Source organism: Camelus dromedarius, chromosome 14 (genome assembly GCF_036321535.1).
Source record: "Camelus dromedarius isolate mCamDro1 chromosome 14, mCamDro1.pat, whole genome shotgun sequence".
NCBI lineage: Eukaryota > Metazoa > Chordata > Mammalia > Artiodactyla > Camelidae > Camelus > Camelus dromedarius.
Window position 1 is genome coordinate 20,881,704 of NC_087449.1, and position 24,569 is coordinate 20,906,272.

General features: G+C 36.1%; 1 protein-coding gene and 1 long non-coding RNA gene across 9 annotated transcripts in view; one reads left to right on the forward strand and one right to left on the reverse strand.

Annotated features, from left to right (window-relative positions):
* Nucleotides 1–4,819, reverse strand: part of LOC105096625 (uncharacterized) — a 68,779-nt gene extending 63,960 nt beyond the window's left edge. For all 5 annotated transcript variants that reach the window (XR_004140850.2, XR_010383794.1, XR_010383793.1 and 2 more), the window contains exon 1: nucleotides 4,411–4,819. This is a non-coding gene — a long non-coding RNA (uncharacterized LOC105096625). The remainder of the gene's footprint in view (nucleotides 1–4,410) is intronic.
* A 214-nt stretch (nucleotides 4,820–5,033) lies between these two features.
* Nucleotides 5,034–20,341, forward strand: SERBP1 (SERPINE1 mRNA binding protein 1). 4 transcript variants are annotated; one of them, XM_031465350.2, is made up of 8 exons: nucleotides 5,034–5,476; nucleotides 9,025–9,175; nucleotides 9,818–9,958; nucleotides 10,090–10,161; nucleotides 10,756–10,830; nucleotides 13,063–13,240; nucleotides 16,541–16,714; nucleotides 18,140–20,341. In XM_031465350.2, the coding sequence occupies exons 1-8, from the start codon at nucleotides 5,164–5,166 to the stop codon at nucleotides 18,194–18,196; spliced, it is 1,161 nt and encodes a 386-aa protein (XP_031321210.1). In that variant the 5' UTR covers nucleotides 5,034–5,163; the 3' UTR covers nucleotides 18,197–20,341. The 4 variants fall into 4 exon arrangements, with proteins under 4 accessions (XP_031321210.1, XP_031321209.1, XP_010987379.2 ...); XM_031465349.2 differs by having other exon boundaries at nucleotides 5,052–5,476; nucleotides 10,072–10,161; XM_010989077.3 differs by having other exon boundaries at nucleotides 5,054–5,476; nucleotides 10,711–10,830.
* The last annotated feature ends 4,228 nt before the right edge of the window (nucleotides 20,342–24,569 follow it).

Below are 24,569 nucleotides of genomic sequence, written 5' to 3' on the forward strand. Positions count from 1 at the left end.
GAGGATTTCGATTATAGAACATTTTAAATGTTAAGCTCTAATACCATGTTAGCTGAGGGATTTTTCTTGGTGAAGAAAACTGGAAGCAACTCGAAAGCACACACAGACTTAACTAACTTTGTATTCACTGTAGGACGTCCTCCAATTCACCACTCCTCATACTCATTTGGCTACAGACACTCAGAGATTTTTATTTTTGCTTTTGTTTTCTGTCTTGGAATCTACCAGCTCCTTCCTACTTCACATTCCCTTGCTTGCTGTTTCTTTGGCTCTTTCTTCAAATCTTCGCAAGGCTAATTTCTTATTGTTCGGGCCTCAGCTTAGAAGGCTTTCTGACCATACAATACAAAAAAGTTGTCCCTCCCTCACATTATGCTCTCATAGTATGAATTACTTTCTGAAAATGTTATCCATGATGTATTTATTTATTTGTGATGTATTCATTTACTTAACTGATTAGGCACTTGAATCTAGACTATATGAAGAATTTTTACAATTCAATAACAAAAAATATACCAGTTAGAAAACAGCAAAGATTTCAATAGATATTCTCCAAAGAAGATATATGAATGGCCAATGTGCATGTTAAAGGTGCTCAGCATCAACAGCCATTAGGGAAACACCAATCAAAACTACAGTGAGAGACCACTTCACACCCACTAGGATGGCTATAATCAAAAGACGGACACACAGGATGTGGAGAATCTTCAACCCTCATAATTGTTAGTGGGATTGTAAAATGGTGCAGCCTCTTTGGAAAAGAGTTTGGTTCCTCAAAATGTTAAACATAGTGTTACCATATGACCTAGCAATTCCGTTCCTAGATATACATTCATGAGAAATGGAAACACATGTGCACACAAGCCCTGTAAACAAATATTCTTAACAGCATTATTCATAAGAGTCAAAAAGCAGAAATAACCCAAATGCCCATCAACTGGTGAATGTATAAATAAAATGTAGTCTCTCCATACAACGGAATATTATTCATTCATAAAAAGGAATTAAGTACAAATACATGCTACAACATGCATGAACCTAGAAAACATTATGCTAAGTGAACGAAGCCAGTCACAAAAGACTACATGACTCCATTTATATGAAATGTTCAGAATAGGCAAATCTATAAGACAGAAAGTAGATTAGTGGTTGCCCAGAGCTGGGGATGGAGGGAATAGGGGCTGACGGTTAATGGGTATGGGTTTCTTTTCGGGGTGACAAAAATGTTCTAAAGCTAGATAATGGTAATAATGGCACAATTCTGTGAATTAGATGGTGAATTATATGGCATGTGAATTATGTCTCAATAAAGCTGTTTTTTTTAAAGAACACAACATTGTAAACCTACTATACTCAATGAAAAAAATATAATGTAGGGAAAAAAAGGAAGAGAAGTTTAAAATCAAGAGAATCAACCTTCAGAGAAAGTTTGAGGCAGCAAAATACAGTGTAATATTTCTATTTTTAGCTTTGATATTCTAACTTTAGTAAGAGCCTAGACTTGCAATATTATATTTAGCATTCCATCCTCAGACATAAGAGGATTTGCCCGTTTCTTCATAAGAACCACCTTTATTTCTTTTGTTTTTAAAATGCACTATATAGTTAGAGTACACTAAAAATTAGATTTTCTTATTTACATTTATATGATACCTGTGTCCAGTGTCCCCAAAGTATTATAAGAGAATTGATAGTTTTTGCTACAGGTGGTAGCAATGTAAGAATGAAAGACTTTGTTCCCTTTACGATGTCCCTCACAAGTATAACAATCGTGTTCTTGGGCTGTGAGATCAGACTGAACTCTTCCAGGTAACGTGAATTTGGGAGAGGCACTTAACTACAGTTCCCCCATGTGTACAGGTGGAGTAGAGGTAGTAATACTATTTAACCCATAATATTGTTCTGAGAATTCGAGGAAATGATTCGTATAAGGTACTTAGCACAGCATCAAGTGCATAGAAAATGCTCAAACTGTAGTTGTTGTTAGTAATTATTATTACAGAGCATCAGTTAGTAACAGGGATTGAGATCACTGAGAAACGGGTAAAAACAAGTTGCAATGTGGTTGAGAATTGAATATTAGCATCCTAAAAACAAATGAGGGCTGGACGGTATAATATTCTGTTTCTCAGTTTCATTAACATTAGACAACTATATAGGATTTATAATCAAGATATGTCAATAGTTTTCAGCATTTCCTGCTAGAAAACTCTCTAGAAAGCTTGCTATAGATAAGGCTGTGAAGTCGCACAAGTATTTTTCAGAGAACAATATGTGATTCAAGCATTGCTTCAGAGAGCTGATATTTTAGGCTACATTTCTAACCAGTGGTATAACTTGTCACTTTACAACTCCTGACTTTCATTTGAATAACAGTCTGCCAAGAAGTCTCCTTTGCTTCTGTCTTGAGGTTTATTCCACCAATATTTTTTCTATGGAGAGTAGCAGGAACTTTTAAAATATTTTTAAAGACTATTTTAACTTCTCAGGAGAAAGGAAAAATTAGTGAAAGTAATTACTTATAAAATAAAATTGATTGTGAGATGTAAAAGAATTAGGATTTTGAGCTTTATTTACTTTAAAAAGGGACTTTAGTGGGGAGGGTGTAGCTCAAGTGGTAAAGTGCATACTCAGCATGCACAAGGTCCTGGGTTCAATCCCCAGTACTATCATTAAATAAATAAATAAATAGATCCAATTACCTAACTGCCTCCCCACCAAAAAAAAAAAAAAAAAAAAAAACTAACCAAAAAAAAAAAAAAAAACCTAAAAAAAAAGGGCTTTAAAACTTTCCTGAATTAACCAAAATTCCAGGAAAGATGAAAGGCAGAGAAGGAAGTTGAAACTGCTTACCAGTTTTTCCCATTTTCCCCAATGTTTATTCATATTTTTATGTAATAGTAATATGCAAACTCCCTGAGGAGCATGAGTGAACCTCAACAATTCATAGTCATACAATTCCCCTATGTGTAGTTTATCTGTAAGCATCCCTGTTGTAATAATGTTTGGTGGTCATAAAGATCTGTTTGAGGAAATGACACCTGTACATAGGATCAAAATGACCAAGGACAGGCCTGCCCTGCTCCCCAGACTGTGGTAGGAGTGGGTAAGTTACTTAGTCTCTTTGTGTTTTGCTTTCCTCATCTTAAAAAGGCAATAATAATACCTTTTCCATAGAGTTGACATGAGGATTAGATGAGACCACACATGTAAAGTGCACCAAGCACATAGTATAATATCAAGTTTTGGCTCTTAATATTGTGGCAGTGGCCAGAAAGAGGTAAGAAGAGGAGCGATAGCAGATGTCTCAAAGATGTAGATATTAACATCTATCTCTTGGTAAAGAGAAAGAGTTTGTCAAAGCATGGAGATCTTCCAAGTTGCACTTGAGCGATTTTCAAAGGGTCAAGAAGAGTATGGTCAAAAACTCCTGTCCTTTGTCTTGGTAGGAGCCACAAGAGCCAGAGCTTGTGGAAGGAGGTGGGGTCAGTGTGTCAGATGGGAGTGTGTGAGCCAGGGATGTAGGCAACAGAGAAATAGGTGACTTTCAGGAATGTGGGTTGGATTTAGAAGTAAGAAAACCACTAGGCTTACTGCCACATGCCTGTAATATGACTCTTATTTTCCCTGTTAAGGAATTGATAGAAATTCTGCCTGGAAACTAGTAAGATCATATTTAGCCATATATTACATAGCCTGCCTGACATGCAACAGTATTTAAGTCTTATTAAACATTGGAAATTAACTTTTAATTGACTGACTTCTGTCAGAAGGCAGAGCTTGGGTTAGACAGTTAATGTTAAGAGTCTTACAGTGGAGTTAGAAGACTGGGTTAACTCCTGGCACTAGTACTTATAGAAATGTGAACCTGGTAAGTCATTTCACCTCTGAAATAGTTTCACCATTCGTGAAAAGGGAAACTACCTGAACAAGTTGTTCACATTAAGGTTATTTACAGCACCTAGAATATTAGAGATGTGTTTGCTATATTTTGTGTTAATGGAAAAAGGTTTAGAAATTGGATGATATATTCAAACTTACAGTGTTACCAAATATGCTTGAAAATGCCTTGACACTCTATTACGGACTTCAATATTTTCAACTAATATCAATGCTTTTAGTAATGACAATTAATTCGTTGACCTATTTTCTTTCCCTCAGTGCACCTCTCAGCACACACGTTGAGAGCTCTAAAATGTCGTTTCTGGAGCACATTTTACTAACACCCAATCCTTGGCTTGCCCGACACTAATGGACAATTGGACTGACTCTCGAAAGTGTTTCTACAAACAGTGCTTTTTCGAGGCTTGCCCAGTGTCTGGCTAGTGCTGCACCGTCAGGAGTTAACAGCAATTAAAGCACCAGTCACAACACGGCATTTCTCATCCAAGAAAAGCGCGCAACACTCACATGTGATAGTTCAACTTATCTTTTGGCTTAATTCTCCTACTCGAGTTCATGTCCCCAGGAGAAGCAGCTTATTCCGCTTCACATTAAACAGAAGAGCGTCGATTCATTATTGGGGGTGCAGGAGGGCGAGTCCAGCAACTGAGCAGCTAGGGACCTGGAACAGAGCGGGTCCTGCCTTCGCTCGGCCAGTGCTGCACCTCAGCCGTCTCCCAGCCCCGGAAGTTTGTGGGTCTCCACATGTAAGACTGGGAGTCACCTTGACCCTCCCCGACAGGTGGGGAAAGTTAGCCTGGGCCGGAGGCGGGGAGTAAAACCGAAGACTGAGAACTTTCGCGAGCAAAACACGCCGTCACGTTTTCCTGTTTTCAGCGTAGCTCTATACCCAGAGAGTTTAAGGGCGGCGAGAGCAGGTGGCAGGACTCCGCCCACCAACGCGCTTCACCTCCCTCAGCTCTCAAGCTCCACTCCTTCGCCGAGGTCCCGCCTCTGAGGTGCGCGCGAAGAGTTGCCGCGCCGTGTATCCTGGGAATTGTAGTCTTGAAGCCTGGAGCCGCCTCGGGAAAAGCGACTCTGGCCTACATAGCCCATGGTGCCCTGCGGCGCTGGCCGCTCCCGGATGTGTGCCTGGCGCCGGAAGAGACGACGGCCCCCCTTTCTCGGCTCGGCCATCTTGTGGGAAGAGCTGAAGCAGGCTCTTTTGGCTCGGCGCGGCCCACTGCAATCCGTGGAGGAACGCGCCGCCGAGCCACCATCATGCCTGGGCACTTACAGGAAGGCTTCGGCTGCGTGGTCACCAACCGATTCGACCAGTTATTTGACGACGAATCGGACCCCTTCGAGGTGTTGAAGGCAGCAGAGAACAAGAAAAAAGAAGCCGGCGGGGGCGGCGTTGGGGGCCCTGGGGCCAAGAGCGCAGCTCAGGCCGCAGCGCAGACCAACTCTAACGCGGCGGGCAAACAGCTGCGTAAAGAGTCGCAGAAAGACCGCAAGAACCCGCTGCCCCCCAGCATCGGCGTGGTTGACAAGAAGGAGGAGACGCAGCCGCCCGTGGCGCTTAAGAAAGAAGGTAAAGCTGTGGTGGAAGGTGGGGGAGACCCGGGATGGAGGGAAGGAGTGAGGGGACTTGGCGACTGCCACTTGCTTTTGGGGCTCAGAGGGTCCGCGGGAGACTTTGCCGCCGATTTTCTTGCGTTTTCCCCACACGACAAAGGCAGGTCCTGCGAAGGTGCTGGGAGCGTGGTAGCCCCAAGTTCAAACCGCCGCCTGCAAGGATTCTGGAGCCACCCCCTTCCCGCCTCAGGCTCTGAGCGGAGGAGCCTGGTCCGGAGGCGAGCTGCTGCGCCAGCGTGCTCGGGATCCTGGGAGGCTGTTGCCTTCCCGCCGGATTCCTTGGCGGGCGGGCGCATGGACCGAGGTTCGGGGAAGGGAGCCACTTATAGGAGCTTTTGTAGTTAATGGGGCAGCGGGGGCTCCACGGCCTCTTCCTTCTCAAGAGATCTCCCTCAACCTGCTGCTTTGAATGCAGCCGTCTCTCTTAGGCTCCTGTCCTGCCATCTTGTCCCAGGATGGCGCGGGGTACCCCCGAGAAAAGCGGGGGTCGGAGTTTCCAGTTAAGCTGCAGATCGGTATTGTGGAGTAAGCTGGCATTTTAGTTGCCACATGTGCTTTATTGTTCCCCCTTCGCCCCCTCAGCTATTAGAAACTTAATCGCTTGCTGGAGTGAGTGAAGCTATTGGGAAAGAGAAATTTGGCTACCCTGGATTGAGCAGAAGCGGGAATTCTGAATGAAGACTTGGTGATTGCAGGAAATTCTGAGGCTCGCCCTCGGGTCATGATTCTCTCCCCCGACCCCCGCACGCAGTGTTACATGTGGTGTGGCCTGGCCTGGGCCTCGTGAGGCAGTCAGTGTCTAGGCTGTCACAACGGTAGCCTCCGCAGAGGCTCCCCATGTGCGTGAAGCATGGTCAGAATTTCATTGGCGGGCAGTTGCTTCCAGGTCTCTAAACTTCGCAGGATTGTCTTGAACTTGGTTTTTGCATTCTCCTTACTGGTTTGTTATGGTCATCCATAGCAAGTAGGTGTAGGACCTAAGCTGTGAATAGTAGAGGTTTCCTTTATGTGTTGAAAGTTGAAATTTTCCTTTGCTACCATGCTACCACGTGCTTCTGAAAGGAGTTCACCTTAGCTTTAGTTGAATTTGATAAGATTCAACTAATGTAAAAAGCAAAACAATTGTGTTAGGTTTTGGTTTAATTTTGGGTTTTTTTTTAATACTTAGATTTATGAGGCTTGGGGTGAAGAACCTAGGTGGTAAGTAAACAGTTGCATTAAAATTACAGGTTGGGGAGGGAAGCACAAGTTTGAGAATTAGAAAACATGTATACATTGCTTAGGCGAAGTATTCAGTCAGCTATGCTTTATGGCAACCTGTAGCACAGTCTAATAAATCATTTAATTTCTGTGTTAAGGAATACTGGCTTGTGTAATTATTTGAATTATGCTCAGGTTTACTTCCTTGGTCGCAACGATGCAAAGACAGTACAAAAAAAAAATTGAATCTAAAGTATGTTCACCCATTTTGATTGTTCCAAGCATGAAGCATGTTAAACTCCTCATTTGCTTTGATCATAAAGCCTACAGTTGAAATAAGCTCTTACCTGAAAACTAGTCTTTTAAATTACAAAGTTAGAAAACTGTTTAGTAAATTTAATACTAGGAGTAACTTCACTGTTCAGTAGTCTTTCCTTGGGAAAACTTCCATTATTATCTATAAACATTTTCCTTATGTCAGCATTTCAGAACAAGCTTAACTTTAAATTGCATAAAGCACAAGCTAAGAAATATACGGGAAATTTGGAGTGAAAAAAAGTTGTTTTGAGATCCTGCTACTTATCAATGTTTTGGGCATTGGGAAAGACAGACGTGTAAACGAAGTCCCTGCCTCTTATAGTGGGAAAGATTGTTACCCTGATCATGTGTTCAGTGTCTTTGAATAGAGGTCCTGGTACAATTCTAGTCATGCTTTAGATATGTATTTAATGTTTATATTTTATGAATTAGTCTTGTAGTTCGTTTTTTGCCCACATGAAGAACTTGAGAACTGACACCACAGAATTTCACTGAGAGCACCCCAAGGTGTTTTTGTTTTTTAAATATTAAAAGCCTGGAATCTAGTGAAAATAAAGAGAAGCTTGCTTTTCTAAATGTCAATCATTGGTTAAATTTATTTGTAAGTTTGTTAGATGCTGTAAGTCTAACATTGAATATTGGCTTGGGGAAGCAAGCCATTGTTCTTTTGGGTGTGTGTGGCTTAGATATTGTAAGGACTGGTTCCAAAGCTCCACCCCAGTACACTTACCTCTGATGAAATTTATTAAAACGCCTTGGTGTAAGATCTTACATTTGTGGTCTGTCCTGAGGGTTTATGTGGAATGGACCTTAAAATTTCATTGAAGAGTTTGACATTTACCAGTTGACTCTAGCTACAAGCAGCTGAATAATTGGGTACATCCTAATGGTGTTACACTTTGATACAAAGAACCAGAGTGAATCAACTTAATTTCTTGTGAAACCAATTCCTCAGGTGCTTTTTTACTGTCAGAAACTGTGGTCTGGGAATTAGAGCACACCTAAAATATTACAGTCATGAATTTCACCATCAATCTACTTATTCCTTAAGGCCACCAGTAATGCATATTGGTTTCCTTTTTCACCTCTGATACTAACAAGAAAAAAAGAAGTAAACAGGGAAATCAATAAATGCTTCAGCCATCACTTAGTGCCAGAAGTTTTTATTTTTTTTAAGTCTTGCTTTAAAGGAGTCCTTTTGTGTGTGTATATAGTTTTTAAAGATTCTTTGGTCACAAGATACTTGTAAGGGCAAACCAAAAATGATCTCTCCATGATAATAAAATAACTGGACTATTTTTTTAGTGGTTGTGTAACAGTATTTTTTTTTAAAGTTAGGTGTGATATGTGTGTGTATATATACTTATACGTGTATATAAACTAATAGATTCTCCATGTTAAATAGCTGTTTTCAACTATGGAAATGTAATCCTAAATGGCATTTGTTTTCCTTTCAGTTTTGTAATTTCATAGAATCATCAATCTTTTTTACTGTATTGTGTTTTTACCCCCTCTAGATTATGTAAAATAAAATGTGGCTTTCACTATTTTTCTGAGGGTCCTTATCTGTTGTGGGTTTGCTTGGTTATTATTTATAAATGGCTACTGGTGTTATCTTCTTTGGTATCTTTAAAACCAAAATGTATCATTTGCATAAAATTTCTTTAAATTTAGAATTCTAAATTAAGAGAGTGGCATCTTGAAAAGTGAGAAAAATAATGGCTATCCAGAAGATTCCCAAGTAAGTCATAACATAGAAATAATGCTTTAGGGGGAAAAATGATTAGACAAACTAAATAGAAGTTTGAAACAAGCTTATTGTTTAGGAATTCTTCTGAAGTACTTTGTTACACTTTAGAGATGCCCAGTGTTAGCCTTGTTCAACAGGAAGGGAGTAGTAATTTTTCTTTTTCTTGTGACAGTCTAGGCCTGAATTTTTTGTGTTGCAAAAAATAACTTGCTTACACACGTTCTTTATCATTTTAGGAATAAGACGCGTTGGAAGAAGACCTGATCAACAACTGCAGGGTGAAGGGAAGATAATTGATAGGAGACCAGAAAGGCGACCACCTCGTGAAAGACGATTTGAAAAGCCACTTGAAGAAAAGGGTGAAGGAGGAGAATTTTCAGTTGACAGGCAAGATTGTCTTTTTAGTCTCTTCATGTTTTGTCAGTTTATGGAGTCGTATCTTAACGCAAAGCTATAAATTAAGCATAATTGCCAGGAAACTGTGGCTGGTTAATTTTTCAGTTTTTCAGAGAAACATCTCAGTGTTTGTGTTATACTTCAGACATTTTGGTAACAGTTTTTAGTATACAGACTTACATTTCTTGTAATGAAATACTTCAGTTGAATTGATGACAATTTCTTTTCCTTGTTGTCCCCAGATGTTAACAGGAAAGTACTAATGTGTAATTAATTGTTTATAGCAAAATAGATTATTCATATTATGCAGATTAGATGTGTGTGTTTTAACTTTTAAGTATTGGTGAATAGCAATTTTACTGTATTATAATGTGAAATGAGTAACAATGAGAAAGTATATGCATCAGTAGTAAGCTTTTAGACAACGTGAAAATAATTTTTTTGCTTTGGGGAGCTTCCTAGTTCTGATTTCCTTGAAGTGTTTAGAAATAGACTATTTTGAATTTTCTAAAATATGTATTTAACAGTTGGAATATGAGCCAGTAAATATGTTTCTGCATTTTTGAACTTCTGAATTTCCCTTACTCCTTTTTCCAGAAACCTTGGAAGTATATAATTTTTTATTTGTTGTAGACCGATTATTGACCGGCCTATCCGAGGCCGTGGTGGTCTTGGAAGAGGTCGAGGAGGCCGTGGTCGTGGAATGGGCCGAGGTGATGGTTTTGACTCTCGTGGCAAACGTGAATTTGATAGGCATAGTGGAAGTGATAGATCGTAAGTCTTAATATTGGTTTTTATTACATTTTTATATTTGAATCTATTTCTTTAATAAAACAAAATTTGAATTTCTAGAACTAAAGAGTATTATGTTAACTCAGTTTTGTTAGTTCTTTTTCACATTACAGTGGCCTGAAGCATGAGGACAAACGTGGAGGTAGCGGATCTCACAACTGGGGAACTGTCAAAGACGAATTAACGTTGGTATTCTTGTTTTTGGTTTTGTTTTGGTTTGTTTTTTTTTGAGTAGTTTTAATAAAATTGATCCTATACCCTACCTGAAGTTGGCCCATAATTCTGTTAAATTTTTACTTATCCCTAGGACAAGAATGGATGCTTTCTAGGCATCCTTATAAGATAATACCTTGTTGGATATATTTGTGTTACAGTGTATTAAATGACCAATTTTTCTGTATTTAAAAATATGTGATTTTTTTCTTTTCATATGGATTTATTGCTTTAATAGTTCTTATTCTAGCTATTGATTATTGGTGATTATAAAAATTTGATAGCCTGGTGAGGCTTCATTTTAGAACTAACTGTTCTGTTGTATTTTTGAGTAAAGTACTTGAACTATAACTTGCATCAGTATATATTTTTAAATTTACTTTCTGTTAGTGGTCTACTGGGGAGTAAATTTAGTAGGAAAAAATTTTGGGAATGTGAGAATTCTAAAGTATTTCTGTATAAAGAATCTTCCAGCTACATGTAAATGGACCTAGATGCTTTTTTTTTCTTTCTTTCCTTAGAGAATCCCCCAAATACATTCAGAAACAAATATCTTATAATTGCAGTGACTTGGAGCAATCAAATGTGACTGAGGAAACACCTGAAGGTGAAGAACATCCAGTTGCGGACACTGAAAATAAGTAAGTGCTTTTGTGTGTAGTGGTAGTGCTCCAACATTGGAATGTTTGGGGTTTTACCAAGAAAACAACCTATAGGTTCAATGCTGTTATTTGCTTTTTAACATGAGAGACTTTATTGTACTCTGTTCCCTCAAATAGTATTTAGAGGCATGCTTTACACATGACCATTTTAAAATTTGTTTCTCCGTTTTTGAATTTCTTTTTCCCATCAACATAGAATTTGGAACATAGCATTATTGGTTTGTTTTAAAATGTGTGAGGAGAATAAGGGCCAGAAAATGTTATCATTTCACTAGCTTTCTTAATATTTTTCAGTTCCTGAGTTTTTAGGTAGAAGATGGTTTGGAAATTTTTTGTTCAAGGGTGGATGACTTTTAAAGACTCAGTTATGCTGGTGGAAAAAATTTAATGCCTTCTAGTTTTTGTCAATAACAAGCAAAAGTTATATGCCAGTCATTTCTTTCAGTATGTGGTTTCAAGTCTCACATTATATATAATCTCACATTATAGATTATTTAGGTCAGTAATTCTTAACCCAGGCATGTTCATACCAATTAGGAAGGGTATGCTTTTCTAAACTTTCCTTTTTTTCCAGAAAGAATTGTTCTTATAGTGAACCATTATTAGTGATTGGAAAACCATATTTCATGGGTTTGTTTCTGTATGAAATAATAACATTCACCATTGGAGAAAGTAGATAAAAATACATGGTATTAAGTGATGTGCTGGACTTGGTAATATAAATTCCTTTGTACAAAACTGTGGAATCTTAATTGTGTGGTAAACAATAAAATTGTGATAGGTAAGTTAAATGAACCTTATGTAATAGTAAGTACTTTACAATGCTCAACACAGCTGTTGTTCCCTTAATAAAGAGATGTTTAAATCACCTTAAGAGTAATCTGCCAAGATTTTAACTGTTTACCAGAAGGAAATGAAATACTGATAGGATATCGGAAGCAAATTCTTAGCTCAGTTCCCAGAAGTAAAATTGAGGGTATTTGATCTAAAGACCGTGATGATGACATTAGAACAGCTTCTTAACACCAGAATAGAGGAGAATCTGAACATAATATTTTATCTTGGATACGCGAGTGTAAATTTAAGAAGCACAGCTTTGGCTGAATTTGATTAGCTCCCTTAGAGTATAGTTACTAGAGCTTGTTTTGTCTCATTTGATTCTTAAAACAACCCTTGAAGGTAGGTTTTCTGAGTTCTGTTCTTGGCTGGGTTAAAATTTATGAGTAACTGACCATTTTTTTTGATCCTTAATTTTCTCTTCTGTAAACTGACAGGGTCAGACTTGACAGCCAAGATCTCATCAATTTAGTGTAAACTTGGTTTAGGAAGTTACAAGATACGTTTTGTCAAACAGAAAAGAGTAGCATGGATGGGAGATATCTGAGCTCTATAGCCAACTGAATCACCTACTATCTTTGGAAAGAAGCAGGGCTCCCAAAATAGCAGACAACTTGTTTGGTGACAATTGGGAATTGAGATTAAATAGTGGATTTCTAGGCCCATGCTTTTTTTTTTTCTGTAAAAAGGGAACGGGATAATATATAATAGTTATAACTTGAGAATTATATTTAGAAATAACTATTGTAGTGTTGACTATTGAAACCAGTGTGTTTTGTGGAAAATTCCATTACTAGTGAAACTTTATTCTGCTATCCATATACAGATGGTTTGAAAGTTGGAGTAAATAAGATTTATGGAAATTAAAGATTTGTCTTAAGCATTAAATAAAGGATAGGGGAACAGTTCTATAATTAATAGGATATGAAACTTGGCTTGCTTACAGGCATCGATAATTACCTTAATATATAAGTTACGTATTTTGGGAAATTAAAAATGTGTTTAGGAGAAGCTAGGCCAAGGATTTTAATCACATAAATGTACAGTTTTACAAAGTAGTGTGGTTTTAAGAAATGTGTTTTAGGTTTGATAAAGCCAATTCAAGATTGTATTACTGATAGATGATCATTTCAGAGTTTATGACAATGTTCCTTAGTTACCTGCGCTTTCACTAATTCAGCAAGCATTGAATTCCTGGTCTCTACCAAGTCACGTGTTAGCCATTGGGTTACAAAGAAAACTGATTCTCCCATCCTTGGATAATCTTCTAGAAGATGAACAACCAGCCAAGATTAACTTCCTTACTTGTAATCATAAGTTGTATGGATTTTATCAGCCCCCTGTCAGGTATAAAACTTAAACATCTTTTCACAGGGAGAATGAAGTTGAGGAAGTAAAGGAAGAGGGTCCAAAAGAAATGACTTTGGATGAATGGAAGGCTATTCAAAATAAGGATCGGGCAAAAGTAGAGTTTAATATCCGAAAACCAAATGAAGGTGCTGATGGGCAGTGGAAGAAGGGATTTGTTCTTCATAAGTCAAAGAGTGAAGAGGTAAAATGAAGTTTTGTGGTGTTTGAAAATGTTCAGATGTGTCTTGAATTGTATTTATACAGTTTTTGTTCTAAAATTTCATATGGGTAATTTGTTTATAAAAAAATTTTTTTTATTTAAAGTTTTACATAGGATTATTTGGGGTGAATTAATTAATTGCCCAAAGAGGAAAATAAACTGCTTTATCATATATTCTAAGAAATCAGTCTTTCAAAGCTGCAATAATATTTTTTAAAATCTTACGCAAATGGGAATCATTAAAAGACTTGTATTGGGTTGAAAGGTTGGCATTTTCATGTGGTTTAATGTGAAACTGTCTGTCTTTGCCATATATAATATTCAAGAATCTTTAGTAAATGGTACTTCTTTATGGAGGAGTAATGTCATGTGAAGACAGGAGAATTAAATTACAGGTTTCCATTACATAGGAAACATGGAAACTAATGAACATATTTGAGAAAGATGTGTAGCTTTTGATTTGGTAGCTTCTATTTAAGCCTGAAGCACATTCTTAGACTGTCGCTGCTATATCCTTTTAGTATTTGTGTAAGTATGAGATTTTAGTCACAAAGTTAAATTGAAATGTTAAGAAGTCAGTCTGTAATAAAAAGGTTCAATAAAATCCTTTCCCTGTTTTAATTTTCCAAAGAAAAAAATAACGGTGAAACAAACTTGGAAATATTTTGAAATAAAATTGAGGTTTAGCAATGATTTTTTTTTTTGATCACTGACCTTCACGAAAGTAGTATAAATGAGACCATTGTTTTAACTGTCAGTTTCTATAGGAAAAGAAAAAGGTATTTTGCTTCATTGGAACTTTCAGTTTTTTTTGTTTGTTTGTTTGTTTTGGTTTTTGCAGATAAAATTGTTTTGTGTATCTGTAAAACAAATAGAAGTCTTGATTTAAAGAGCCATGAAAGTTCACTTTGAGGAGATTGTTCTTTTGAATGAATTATTGAATTGCTTAGGTTAATGTGAAAAAGATGTACTTTGGCACTCATAACTTTTTTGGGGTCCTGAAAGAAGTTTTCTCCAGAACAAGACACATACCTATACAAAATTCTGATACAATTTTAGATTATATCATTATCATTAATACCCTGAAGCCTCTTCATGCATTTTATAGATAGCAGGTTAGGTATCCCAGTATTGTGTTATTTTACATTGAATTTTTTAGAAATAATTCTTATGCAAGGTGAGGTATGTAATTAGAAATTTTTTTTAATTATAAAATGTGAAATTGGTTATGAAAAACCTTGAAACCAGGATATTTTCATTATCAAGCCACTTTTATATATTTGGACTCTTACAGCTATGGTGTCTTGTCATCTCGCCTTATTGGCATATATGGCCTTACATTTAAATGTAGACTGTCCTCAGCTTAGAACCTTTGGTTTTTTGACTTAATGATGTGAAAGCAATACACATTTACACACCATACTTCAAATTTTGATCTCACAGGCTAGCAGTATGCAGTACTCTTGTGTTGCTGGGCAGTGAGCTGCAATTCCCAGTAACAACTGATACACTTAAACCATTCTGTTTCTTTCAGTACTGCATTTAATAAATTACATGACAACACTTAATTATAAAATAGGCTTTATGGTTTTGTGTTAGATAATTTTGTTCAACTGTAGGCTAATATAAGTGGCCTGAGCACATACAAGGTAGACCAGGCCAGCCTACGATGTTGGGTTGGTGTATTACATGTATTTTTGACTTGAAGATATTTTGGGTTTATTGGGATGCAACCCTGTTGTAAATTGAGGAAGTTGTGTATAATAGGTCTTCAAGTTTGTTGTATACAACACTTCAAATACTCTTTCTCTTATATTCATCTTCACAGCAAATATGAAGTAGGCAGGCAAAAGAAGAAACTCTGGAAGTAGAGAACTGAATTACTGACAGAGCTGAGACCAGAGCTTTTATTTCCTGATTATCATACACTGCTCTAGAAAAAAACTTTTGCAGATCTATCCTACTAGTTAACTTGAAGGATAGACTCTGGACTTATAAACTTGCCCCCCTCTTAATTTTTTTTAGTAAAACCTTCAAGGTGTTTATGCTTTTTTTGTGTCTCTGCTGTATGTAGAAATTTGTAAATGCTTATAATTAATAAACTGATATCATTGCTTTGTAATATCTAACATAAAATTAGGCAGTATATATAATTGACTTTTAATTTGCTAGTGATTTTGTGGGTTTGCATTTACGTTTTAGGCTCCTTTAAAAATATTTAATAAACAGCCTTCTATTGCCTTTAAGTTCAGTTTAAATTTAACCTAAAGGAAGGCACAAAGAGATAACATTTAATTTGGATATTAGATGATTAAAGGGGTGAAAACATGTATACAAATGGAAATTTATTTGTACTTTAAGAGGTAGTTATAAACAGTTGTAATATTACAAGATATTTAGAACAAAATAATTCCTTCAGAAAAGCGGATTACACATGTATTTGGTAAAAGTGAAACATACTTTAAGAAGTTTTCAACTAGAAGATTAAAAACCCGTTCATCCCAAACACAAAAGAAATCAGGCATTAAGCAGTGTAAAATTCTCTGGCTGTTTTTGCGGACTTAGTCGTGTAGCTTAGGATCTGAATTTCACAAACAGGACTTCGTTTTTAAGTTTTGTTTTTTTTTTTTTTTGTATATTAAAGGCATGGTTTTATTTGCACCACTTTTCAAGATTCCTTTCTTATATAATGTGTTTCACTTGACTCTTTAGCTCTCGAATTTATATGGAAGAACACATTATATATGAAGAGAAGAGCAGTTTGAGAAGTCTATTACACAATTTCTTTTCCCAAGTCATAATTGGAAGAGTGTGGAGCAAAAGTTTTTAAAACTTTTAAAGAGATTCAGTAATATCTGTAGTAGAAACTTCACATACCATCTATCCAAAGTCTTCATCGGGAGTTCACATTGGAATCCTAATCTGGACGGCATATTTTAAATGTTCTTGTCCATACTTCACTGCTAAAGGTTATGAAGTAGGTTTGAGATGGGGCCCAGCCACTTGAGGTGTTGGGATTATACCTCTAATCAAGACTTGCTAATATATCACACATAAGTTAAAGTTAAGGGAATAAGAAATAGAGAACAGTGAAAGGAATTCTCCCTCCTAGATTGCTGTTGCTGATCTAAAAGCTCACTTAATACCTATAGAAGTGTTGATATAGTTTTTCACACAAAGTACAGGTTGGATTTTTGGTTTTTTAGGAGAAGGCTTGTTATTTAGAAGTATGCAACATTACTTTCCTATTAATCACCCAGTGACCTTCACTTAAATTTTTAGGCTCATGCTGAAGACTTGGTTATGGATCACCATTTCCGGAAGCCAGCAAATGATATAACGTCTCAGCTGGAGATAAATTTTGGAGACCTTGGCCGCCCAGGACGTGGTGGCAGGGGAGGACGAGGTGGCCGTGGGCGTGGTGGACGTCCAAACCGTGGCATCAGGACTGACAAGGTAGTTTTAAGACTTCTTTTACCCTTTTAAGTAATTCAAGGACCTCTTTTGATAAATCACTGACCTAGATCCTCTTGAGGACATAAGTAGAAGAAGAAAAAGAGGTAGACATGCCTTCAAGAAACTACGTTTTAGGTTATAGTTTTGTTTAAAGCTGTTAAACAACTGAATAGTGCTGCCAGTAGTTAAGTTTACCACCCTTTACTAGGTATTTATTCGATGGTCCTGGTACTGTGCTAGGTATTTTGTGTATTACATCATACTTAGTACATTACATCCTTTTTTTTACGGACGGTGAAATTCAGGTACAGAAAGCCAAGGTAATTCTTGGCTTTTGTTAAGGTGCCCTGACTTGTCAACTACTTCCTTTGCTTTGTCAAATCTTCACTGTTTTTTAGGTCTCAGCTTAACATAACCTTTGTGTCCATTGTATAATTGTGTGACATTGACTGGATGACTGTTGACACCTTTTTTGTTGTTGATATTTTTATTAGACTGTTCTGTGAGAGCTGGGATTTATTTTTGAATCCTGTTTTCTGTAACCTCCATTGCCTTTCACTGTGTATGACAGAAAACAGATTCTTCTGAAATAACAGGTTCTTCTGAAATATTTTGATAGAAGTCCTAATAATTGGTAGATTTGAACTCTGATCTTTCTGAAGCTAAATTCCATGGTTTTAATGACTAGATACTATTAAAGTATTAGAGATAACTTGGGTTAGTTCGTTGTTTCCTTTTACGGTCTAGCTAGGAAACAACCATAATATCCTCTTGAGTTCTCAACACCTGATACACAAATTGAGAGACTCATCTGCTTGATTGAGTCTGTCAGTATTTGATTACGGTGGTAATTTAATTTTCTAGATTTTATGGTCATCTGTAACAATGTGGTGATACTTTGTTTTGTTTTGTTCTGTGACATCAGTTCTTTTTGAAGCTAGTGTGTATATGGATCTTTTCAATACTTTTTTGTTTTGTAATTTGTACTTTGTAAATAGCCATTGGGTTCCTTTCTAACAATGATGAATGTTGATTAAATAATTATAATTGGTTTCTTATCCTACTTTCAAATTGATGCCATTCTTATTTAGCAAATGGGGAAAATATAAAAATAATGAACAACAAAGTAAGAATGCACATACATATCTCGTGTGAATCTGTTGTGTAATTTATTGGAAAAAGCAAAATAACCCATGCTATTACTAGGAAATTTTCCTAGGTCTTAGAAATTTAGGATAAGGCCCATTGTAAATATTTGTAGTCCTATTCTGAACCATAATTTTGCCTTTTTTAAGTAAAAGCTTTGACACATTTTACTTACTGTAACTAAGATTTTTTAGAATTTTGTATCTAAATGTAGACACTGGCAATATGTTACTAAGATTTGACAATAAGGTTGTTAATTTTGGTTCTGTTCTTTTTCAGTCAAGTGCTTCTGCTCCTGATGTGGATGACCCAGAGGCATTCCCAGCTCTGGCCTAACTGGATGCCATAAGACAACCCTGGTTCCTTTGTGGACCTTCCTCTTTGAGGCTTGCATGCTTAAGGATCCCAAACAACTAAGAAATTTCAAAAAAAAAAAAAAAAAGACTGTCATTCATACCATTCACACCTAAAGACTGAATTTTATCTGTTTTGAAAATGAACTTCTCCTGCTACACAGAAGTAACAATATGGTAGTCAGTTTTGTATTTAGAAATGTATTGGTAGCAGGGATGTTTTCATAATTTTCAGAGATTATGCATTCTTCATGAATACTTTTGTATTGCTGCTTGCAAATATGCATTTCCAAACTTGAAATATAGGTGTGAACAGTGTGTACCAGTTTAAAGCTTTCACTTCATTTGTGTTTTTTAATTAAGGATTTAGATGTTCCCCCAATTACAAACTGATTTTAAATATTAGACATAATACCAGTTTTAATACTTGCTTTGCATTTTCACACATGGTCAGCTGGGACGTGTAAACTTTGTCAAATTTTATGCTGTGTGGAATACTAACTACTTTATGTATTTTAACTTAGTTTTAATATTTTCATTTCTGGGGAAAAAGTCTTCACTTCTCATGTTAGCTGTTATATATGCTAAATCTTTATATACTGAAATATCAGTACTTGAACAAATTCAAAGCACATTGGTTTATTAACCCTTGCTCCTGCATGGTTCATTAGGTTCAAATTATAATTGATTCACAATTTCAATTATATTTACTTTTAAAACGTGTCACTTTACCATTTTAAAAACCAGTCTAGACACCTTACTGGTGAAAGTTGTTTCAGCTACTTATTGTTGATAGATACTATCAAATTGAAGTAGTTTTATGGGTGTTGGGTTTTTCCTCCTCCAGCAGGGTGGGTGGAACAAATTGATTTGGTTAGTGCGTAATATTTAAACTGCTCTGTAAAATAAGTGGCCGCTCAGTATGATTTGTATGTGTAAAGGGTCCCAAATCAAAATTGTACATCCATAACCAACAACCCTTTACCCCCTCCTTGTTTTAAAGAAACCAAAGGGCACTGGTTAGTATGGTAAGGTGGGGGGGAATATTAATTTTTGGAGTTTGGAAAGCAGACAGCTTTACTTTATAAGGTTGGAACAGCAGCACCATCCATGAAATACAAACCAAAAATTTTACTGTTTCTGAATTTCCTATATTGTTATTAATTTTGGTCTTAAGTTGATAGTTTCCACAGAAGGTGATAAGTACCTTTTACCTGTTCCTCCATTAGAAAATTAGGTTAATAATGGATTTATTGATCAGGAGCATCACCATTTACTAAAACATATGGAAAGAATAATCAATAAACAGGTTTTTTAGGAATTTTTTTTTTTTAGTCTGCCACATTTATTGATAAATAGGAAAGGGGTTTTATTTACAGTTTTAAAGATCTTTTTGTCTATTAGTAATTTTCTATCTGTCTGGTAATGTCCAGTTTTAAAAATACTGAAGATCTTAAGTCATAAAATGTCTATTTAGCTGATTAGTTCTCCCTTATACTTCTAAAGAGAGATTGTATAGTACAAGAGTTACTTGTTGGGATTAGATTTATTAATCTAGTTACCTACTAGTTTGACATCTTAGGACGGAGGTAATTGGTTTTTTTAATGATGGATAAACTTGTGCTGGTGTTTTGGATCTTATGATGCTGAGCATGTTCTGCACTGGTGCTAATGTTTGACATAATTTTATATTTACAAACATACCTGCTACCCAGAGGCAAGTATTAACTTAGTCCATATGGACTAATGACCCCTCTTGAGATTGCAACATACGTCCTCCTAAACACACTCATACAAGGTGTGTTTAGACTTTAAAGTATCTTAACAAGTAACATGTTTATAAACCTCTTGATTTCTAGCAGCATATAGAAAACACCTATTAAAAACACTTCACAAGTTCTCATTGTCAGCCATTGCTGGCATTCTGTCACTAGAGAATACACAGCAATATCTGGTATGTTGCAAGCTTTCAAGATAGCCTGGATTTAGAAAGTTGGTCCATTAGCTGTTTCTGATGGATGTAAATTTGCCTCCTAGTTCACTTTGTGTCAAGAGCTAAAACTGTGAACCTAACTTTTCTCTTATTGGTGGGTAATAACTGAAAATAAAGATTTTATTTTCATGCTCACTTCTTAAAAGTCATAAAAACAATCAAATAGGAGCCCATTTATTGTCATGTGTTTTCTGACCTGTGTGTGCACCCCCAAGGTAATGCTTATATTTCATTTTTTCTCCTTATACTTAGGTCTTATTTATGTGTGGGGTGTTTGTTAAACCAGGCTGTCGAGTAACATTTGGAAGGGATACCTATTTTAATTATAATTTGAATTATTGTAGAATGAATTTCAAGGATTGACTTGACAATGACATTTCTTAGTGAACCAGGTTTTGAATGTGAAGTTTAATCATACTGAATGTCAGGGGATTTTTGTTTTTGTTTTTATAAACAGAGTGTAATACTCTAAAGAAAATCCCTTAATGGATACAGATATCTAAATAATAATGGTGGCTGATAAAATGTTTTAGTGAACTTTTACCTTGATACTTTTAAATGGAAATAATGCCAGAATTTGTATTTTCTATTAAGATATTTTCAGTTTGCATTGAGATAATTGGGATAAGGTCTGTCTTTTTTTTATAGTTAAATATTTTGAGACCTCTGGAATTATGAAAGATTTTAAAAGGCACTATACATCTAGGTTGCTTTACACAGTTTTATTTAAAAAGTGGAGGTGGACATATCTAGAGTTGTAAATACATTGGTCTTGTTTTTGGTGTGGGTGTGGAGGGAGAATATTAAGTATTCAGTCTCATTGTGTTATTTTCAGATTGCTATAGAGGGATGTCCTGAAATAGAAAAATGTTAATGCCGTTAGGGAGTTGCATAGAAAGTCTAAATTCTCCGTGTTGGTTTTTTTTTTTTTTTTAATATATCTTTGCGAGCACTAGCATATGGAAAGAGTAAACAAATATTAAAAGGTTAAATTTAGGGAGAAATGTGAAAAGCTACTGTGGGTGATTCTGACTTCAAGGTAAGATGATATTAGGTATACTAATGGACATCTATCCCAACATTGAAGTAATTGGTAAAGCAAGTTCTAAGCCTCTCAGGTGCCTGCAACTCTTATTTTGTAAGGAAAGTAAACACATGCTTAGAAAAAGATTCTGAGACATTCGTAATTCTACTGAGATTAAAATATAATTGTTTAGGGGGTCAGAACACTTAAAACCCAGATCCCCAAGTTAACAGGAGAGCCCAGAACATGATGACTAGTATGTTTTGCAGAGTATATCTAGTAACAGGCAGTAAAATCCGCAGTCAAACGTCAAGACCTAGTAATCAGTGAAATAATTTATAAACGTAAAATTGTCAGGTTTTATCACTGAGCTATATCAAGTGTCAGCTTTCAGAAATTTGGGCTTAATTTTTGCTCAGCCTGGGTTTACCTATTACATGTTCTCTCAACTTGAGAATCTTGATTTAAGTTAGACAAATACAGAGATTGTTACATGAAAAGTGGTTGAAAGTTCATTAAATCAGTAATACAGGGAAAGGCAACGTAAAAGACAAGAAGCTTAATTTCAGAAAGTGACTAGGATATACATTATTGGAGCTGTTAAGATTTTGGCCACAGAGGAAAGTACTAATGTTGGAAATGAGGATTATTTAAATAAGTGCTACATCTAGGCCAGGGGACAACACATTTCAGCCTGTGGCCTGTTTTTGTACAGTCCCTGAACTAAGAATGGCTTCTACATTTTTAAAAAGGTTAAAAACAATATTCTGCAAAGATGTATGTAGCCCACAAAGCTTAAAACACCTGTCCTTTTATGGAAAGTATTTGCTGACCCCTGATCTAAGCCATCACTCCCAGGTCTACATGTAAGTTCTTCAAAAATTTTAAAGTTTAGTTCTAGGTGCAGATAAAATCACCCTACCCCATGGGAGGTTGTGAAATTAATAAATATCTGAAAGCAATTTTTTTTAACCTCTTAGCCCCCAGTCAGAATAAGGGCAAGATACCAGGCAGCTTCTTAGTAAAGATGGTATTTTTTTTTTTTTTAAAAAAGATGTAGCTTGCAACTTAAGTATATTCTGAAAAGCTGTCAAAGTATAAATTTGCTGTACAGTTAATGCCATGATTATAGTTTTGCACATTTAGTGGCACTTCTCATCACTTAATGCTGACATCTTTCTGTTGAACTAAATTGATTTTTCCATAAAATGAGAATTATGAACATTTTGTATAGATAAGAAAACAAATGTCCATTTTAATTAACTCCATAGGTTGAACTGGGGCAGGAATTAATGGCTTCTGAGGAGTGTGTTTCAGCTTAGTCAGGAGGCTATCCATTTGGGCAGAATTTAGCTTTTGTGCCATTACTTCTGTCTTATATAACAGAGTCCATTGTTCACTTCTAAATGGAAGGAAAGAAAAGGTGAGAAATTACTCATACAAGTTAGAAAATGATTTACCAAATTACGTTTTTGCTTGAGGTGTTAATGTAGGTAGTGTTAAATTAGTAACATTTGTCCCTTTTGGCTACCGGGGGTGGGTATGACCATTCCTGGTGTACTTGAATGTATATTCTAAGTCTCGTGCTTGGAAGACAAAAGAGATACCTGGTGAAAACTACTATCTGACAATTCTGGTTCCTTACGGATTTTTAAAAACTATTAAGACAATACCAGGTGATGAAACAGTTGCTCTGAACTGATCTTCCTGTGGCTTTATTCCTTATATAGATGTGTAAGTGTTACTGGTATGGAAATGAGAAAAGCAAAGGGCTGATACTTAGGATTTTGTTATTTGGAGAGCTGAGCCAGGGAAGTGGGAAGTAGTTTATCTTTGGACAGATTGTTTACACTGTATCACCTTAACTGCAGATGTAGCTGATTTGTCTTAAGGATTTTAGGACTTCCAGTTTGAAGAAATGGCACTGGTTTTCGCCTACCTAGTATGAAGTGATCCAGATAAACTTGTTTCTTGATATTGCCCAGAATTTTATTAGAGTGAGACTAAAGTTCTTTATTAACTGATGAATAATGTCAGAAATTTTGTTCTAGGAACTTTGCACATTGGATTATTACACCCAAAGTGTGAAACATTCATAGTGAAATGTTGCTTTGTTTGGTAACCACACTCTGATGAAAGTTAGATGTTTAGATACTTTGTCAAAGTGCTCAGGCTGCCAGGGGTTGTATAGAAATTGGCTAAACACATCAAAGAAGATGGGAGATTCCTCCCCCAATTTCATAGCTGAAAATGTTTAGGCTTATATGACTGGTGAAATGAACAAAACACATATCCTTCTGTTTAGAGACAGTTTGTCTTCCTGGAAATTCTGAATTTCTAGTGATGCTTCCACATCTTTTTCCCCAGTAAAAAGAATTTTTCCTAAAAACTACAGATAATTTGGTTTCAGCTTGATTTTGTACATATGTTTATCAAGACTTAGTTACTAAAATTTTAGTAGCTTCTTAAAAATGCATAGGAAGGCTGAGACTGGATAAAAGCACTTTTAATACAGATGTTCGTTGGTCACTAGTTACATGAAGAAAATCAGCATACCCAGCCTGGTATATTGTGTGTGTTTCAGACCACTGTATTTTGTTCATAACAGTATACCTTGAAGATTGAGTGGTACTTTGTCCCTGTATCAGCAAAATCCAGTGGATGAACAGTGTTAATTAACAATTGGATTGGCCCACCCTCACTCACCCTAGCATCTTGAGTCAAATGGTAGAGCTGGAAGTCACGTTGACCGTTTGAGAGGGCTTTGGATGCCATATAATGCTAAGTGAAAATACTTACAAATCATCTGAGGAAAAAGTTCACTTCAGAAGAAAATGGACAGTTTATTAAGAGGAAATTGCCATTATACTATGGCTTGAAGAACTTTAACCAGCACCTCCCAATTACAGGACAGCATGGATGTCCACCCTCCTCCCTTTTTTCAGGATCATTAATTTCTTGCTACTTATAGAGTTATTAAACTTTAAAAACAACTACAGATTTTTAGAGGAAAATTTTTGAATTGATTTGGAGAGTGCATCTGTAGTTGAAGAAATTACTTATTGACTTAATTATCCTTGTAAATTATTTTAATCTATTGTAAGCAGGTCAAAAGTGGGTGTTTAAAAAAAAAAAAAAAACTGTGTAACTACTCTGAAAGCTATCCTGCCATAGACCAGAGAGGGTAAGGTAAAGGGAGTGTTTACAGGAATGCAAAGGAATCCAGTCATACGCAGTTGTAGGAATGTGAGACAAAAGAAAACTTAGGAAGCAGGTGTTTTCTATAGTGTTGTAAAAAAAAAAAAAGCAAATGGTCTTTTACTCCATTTATGATGGGAT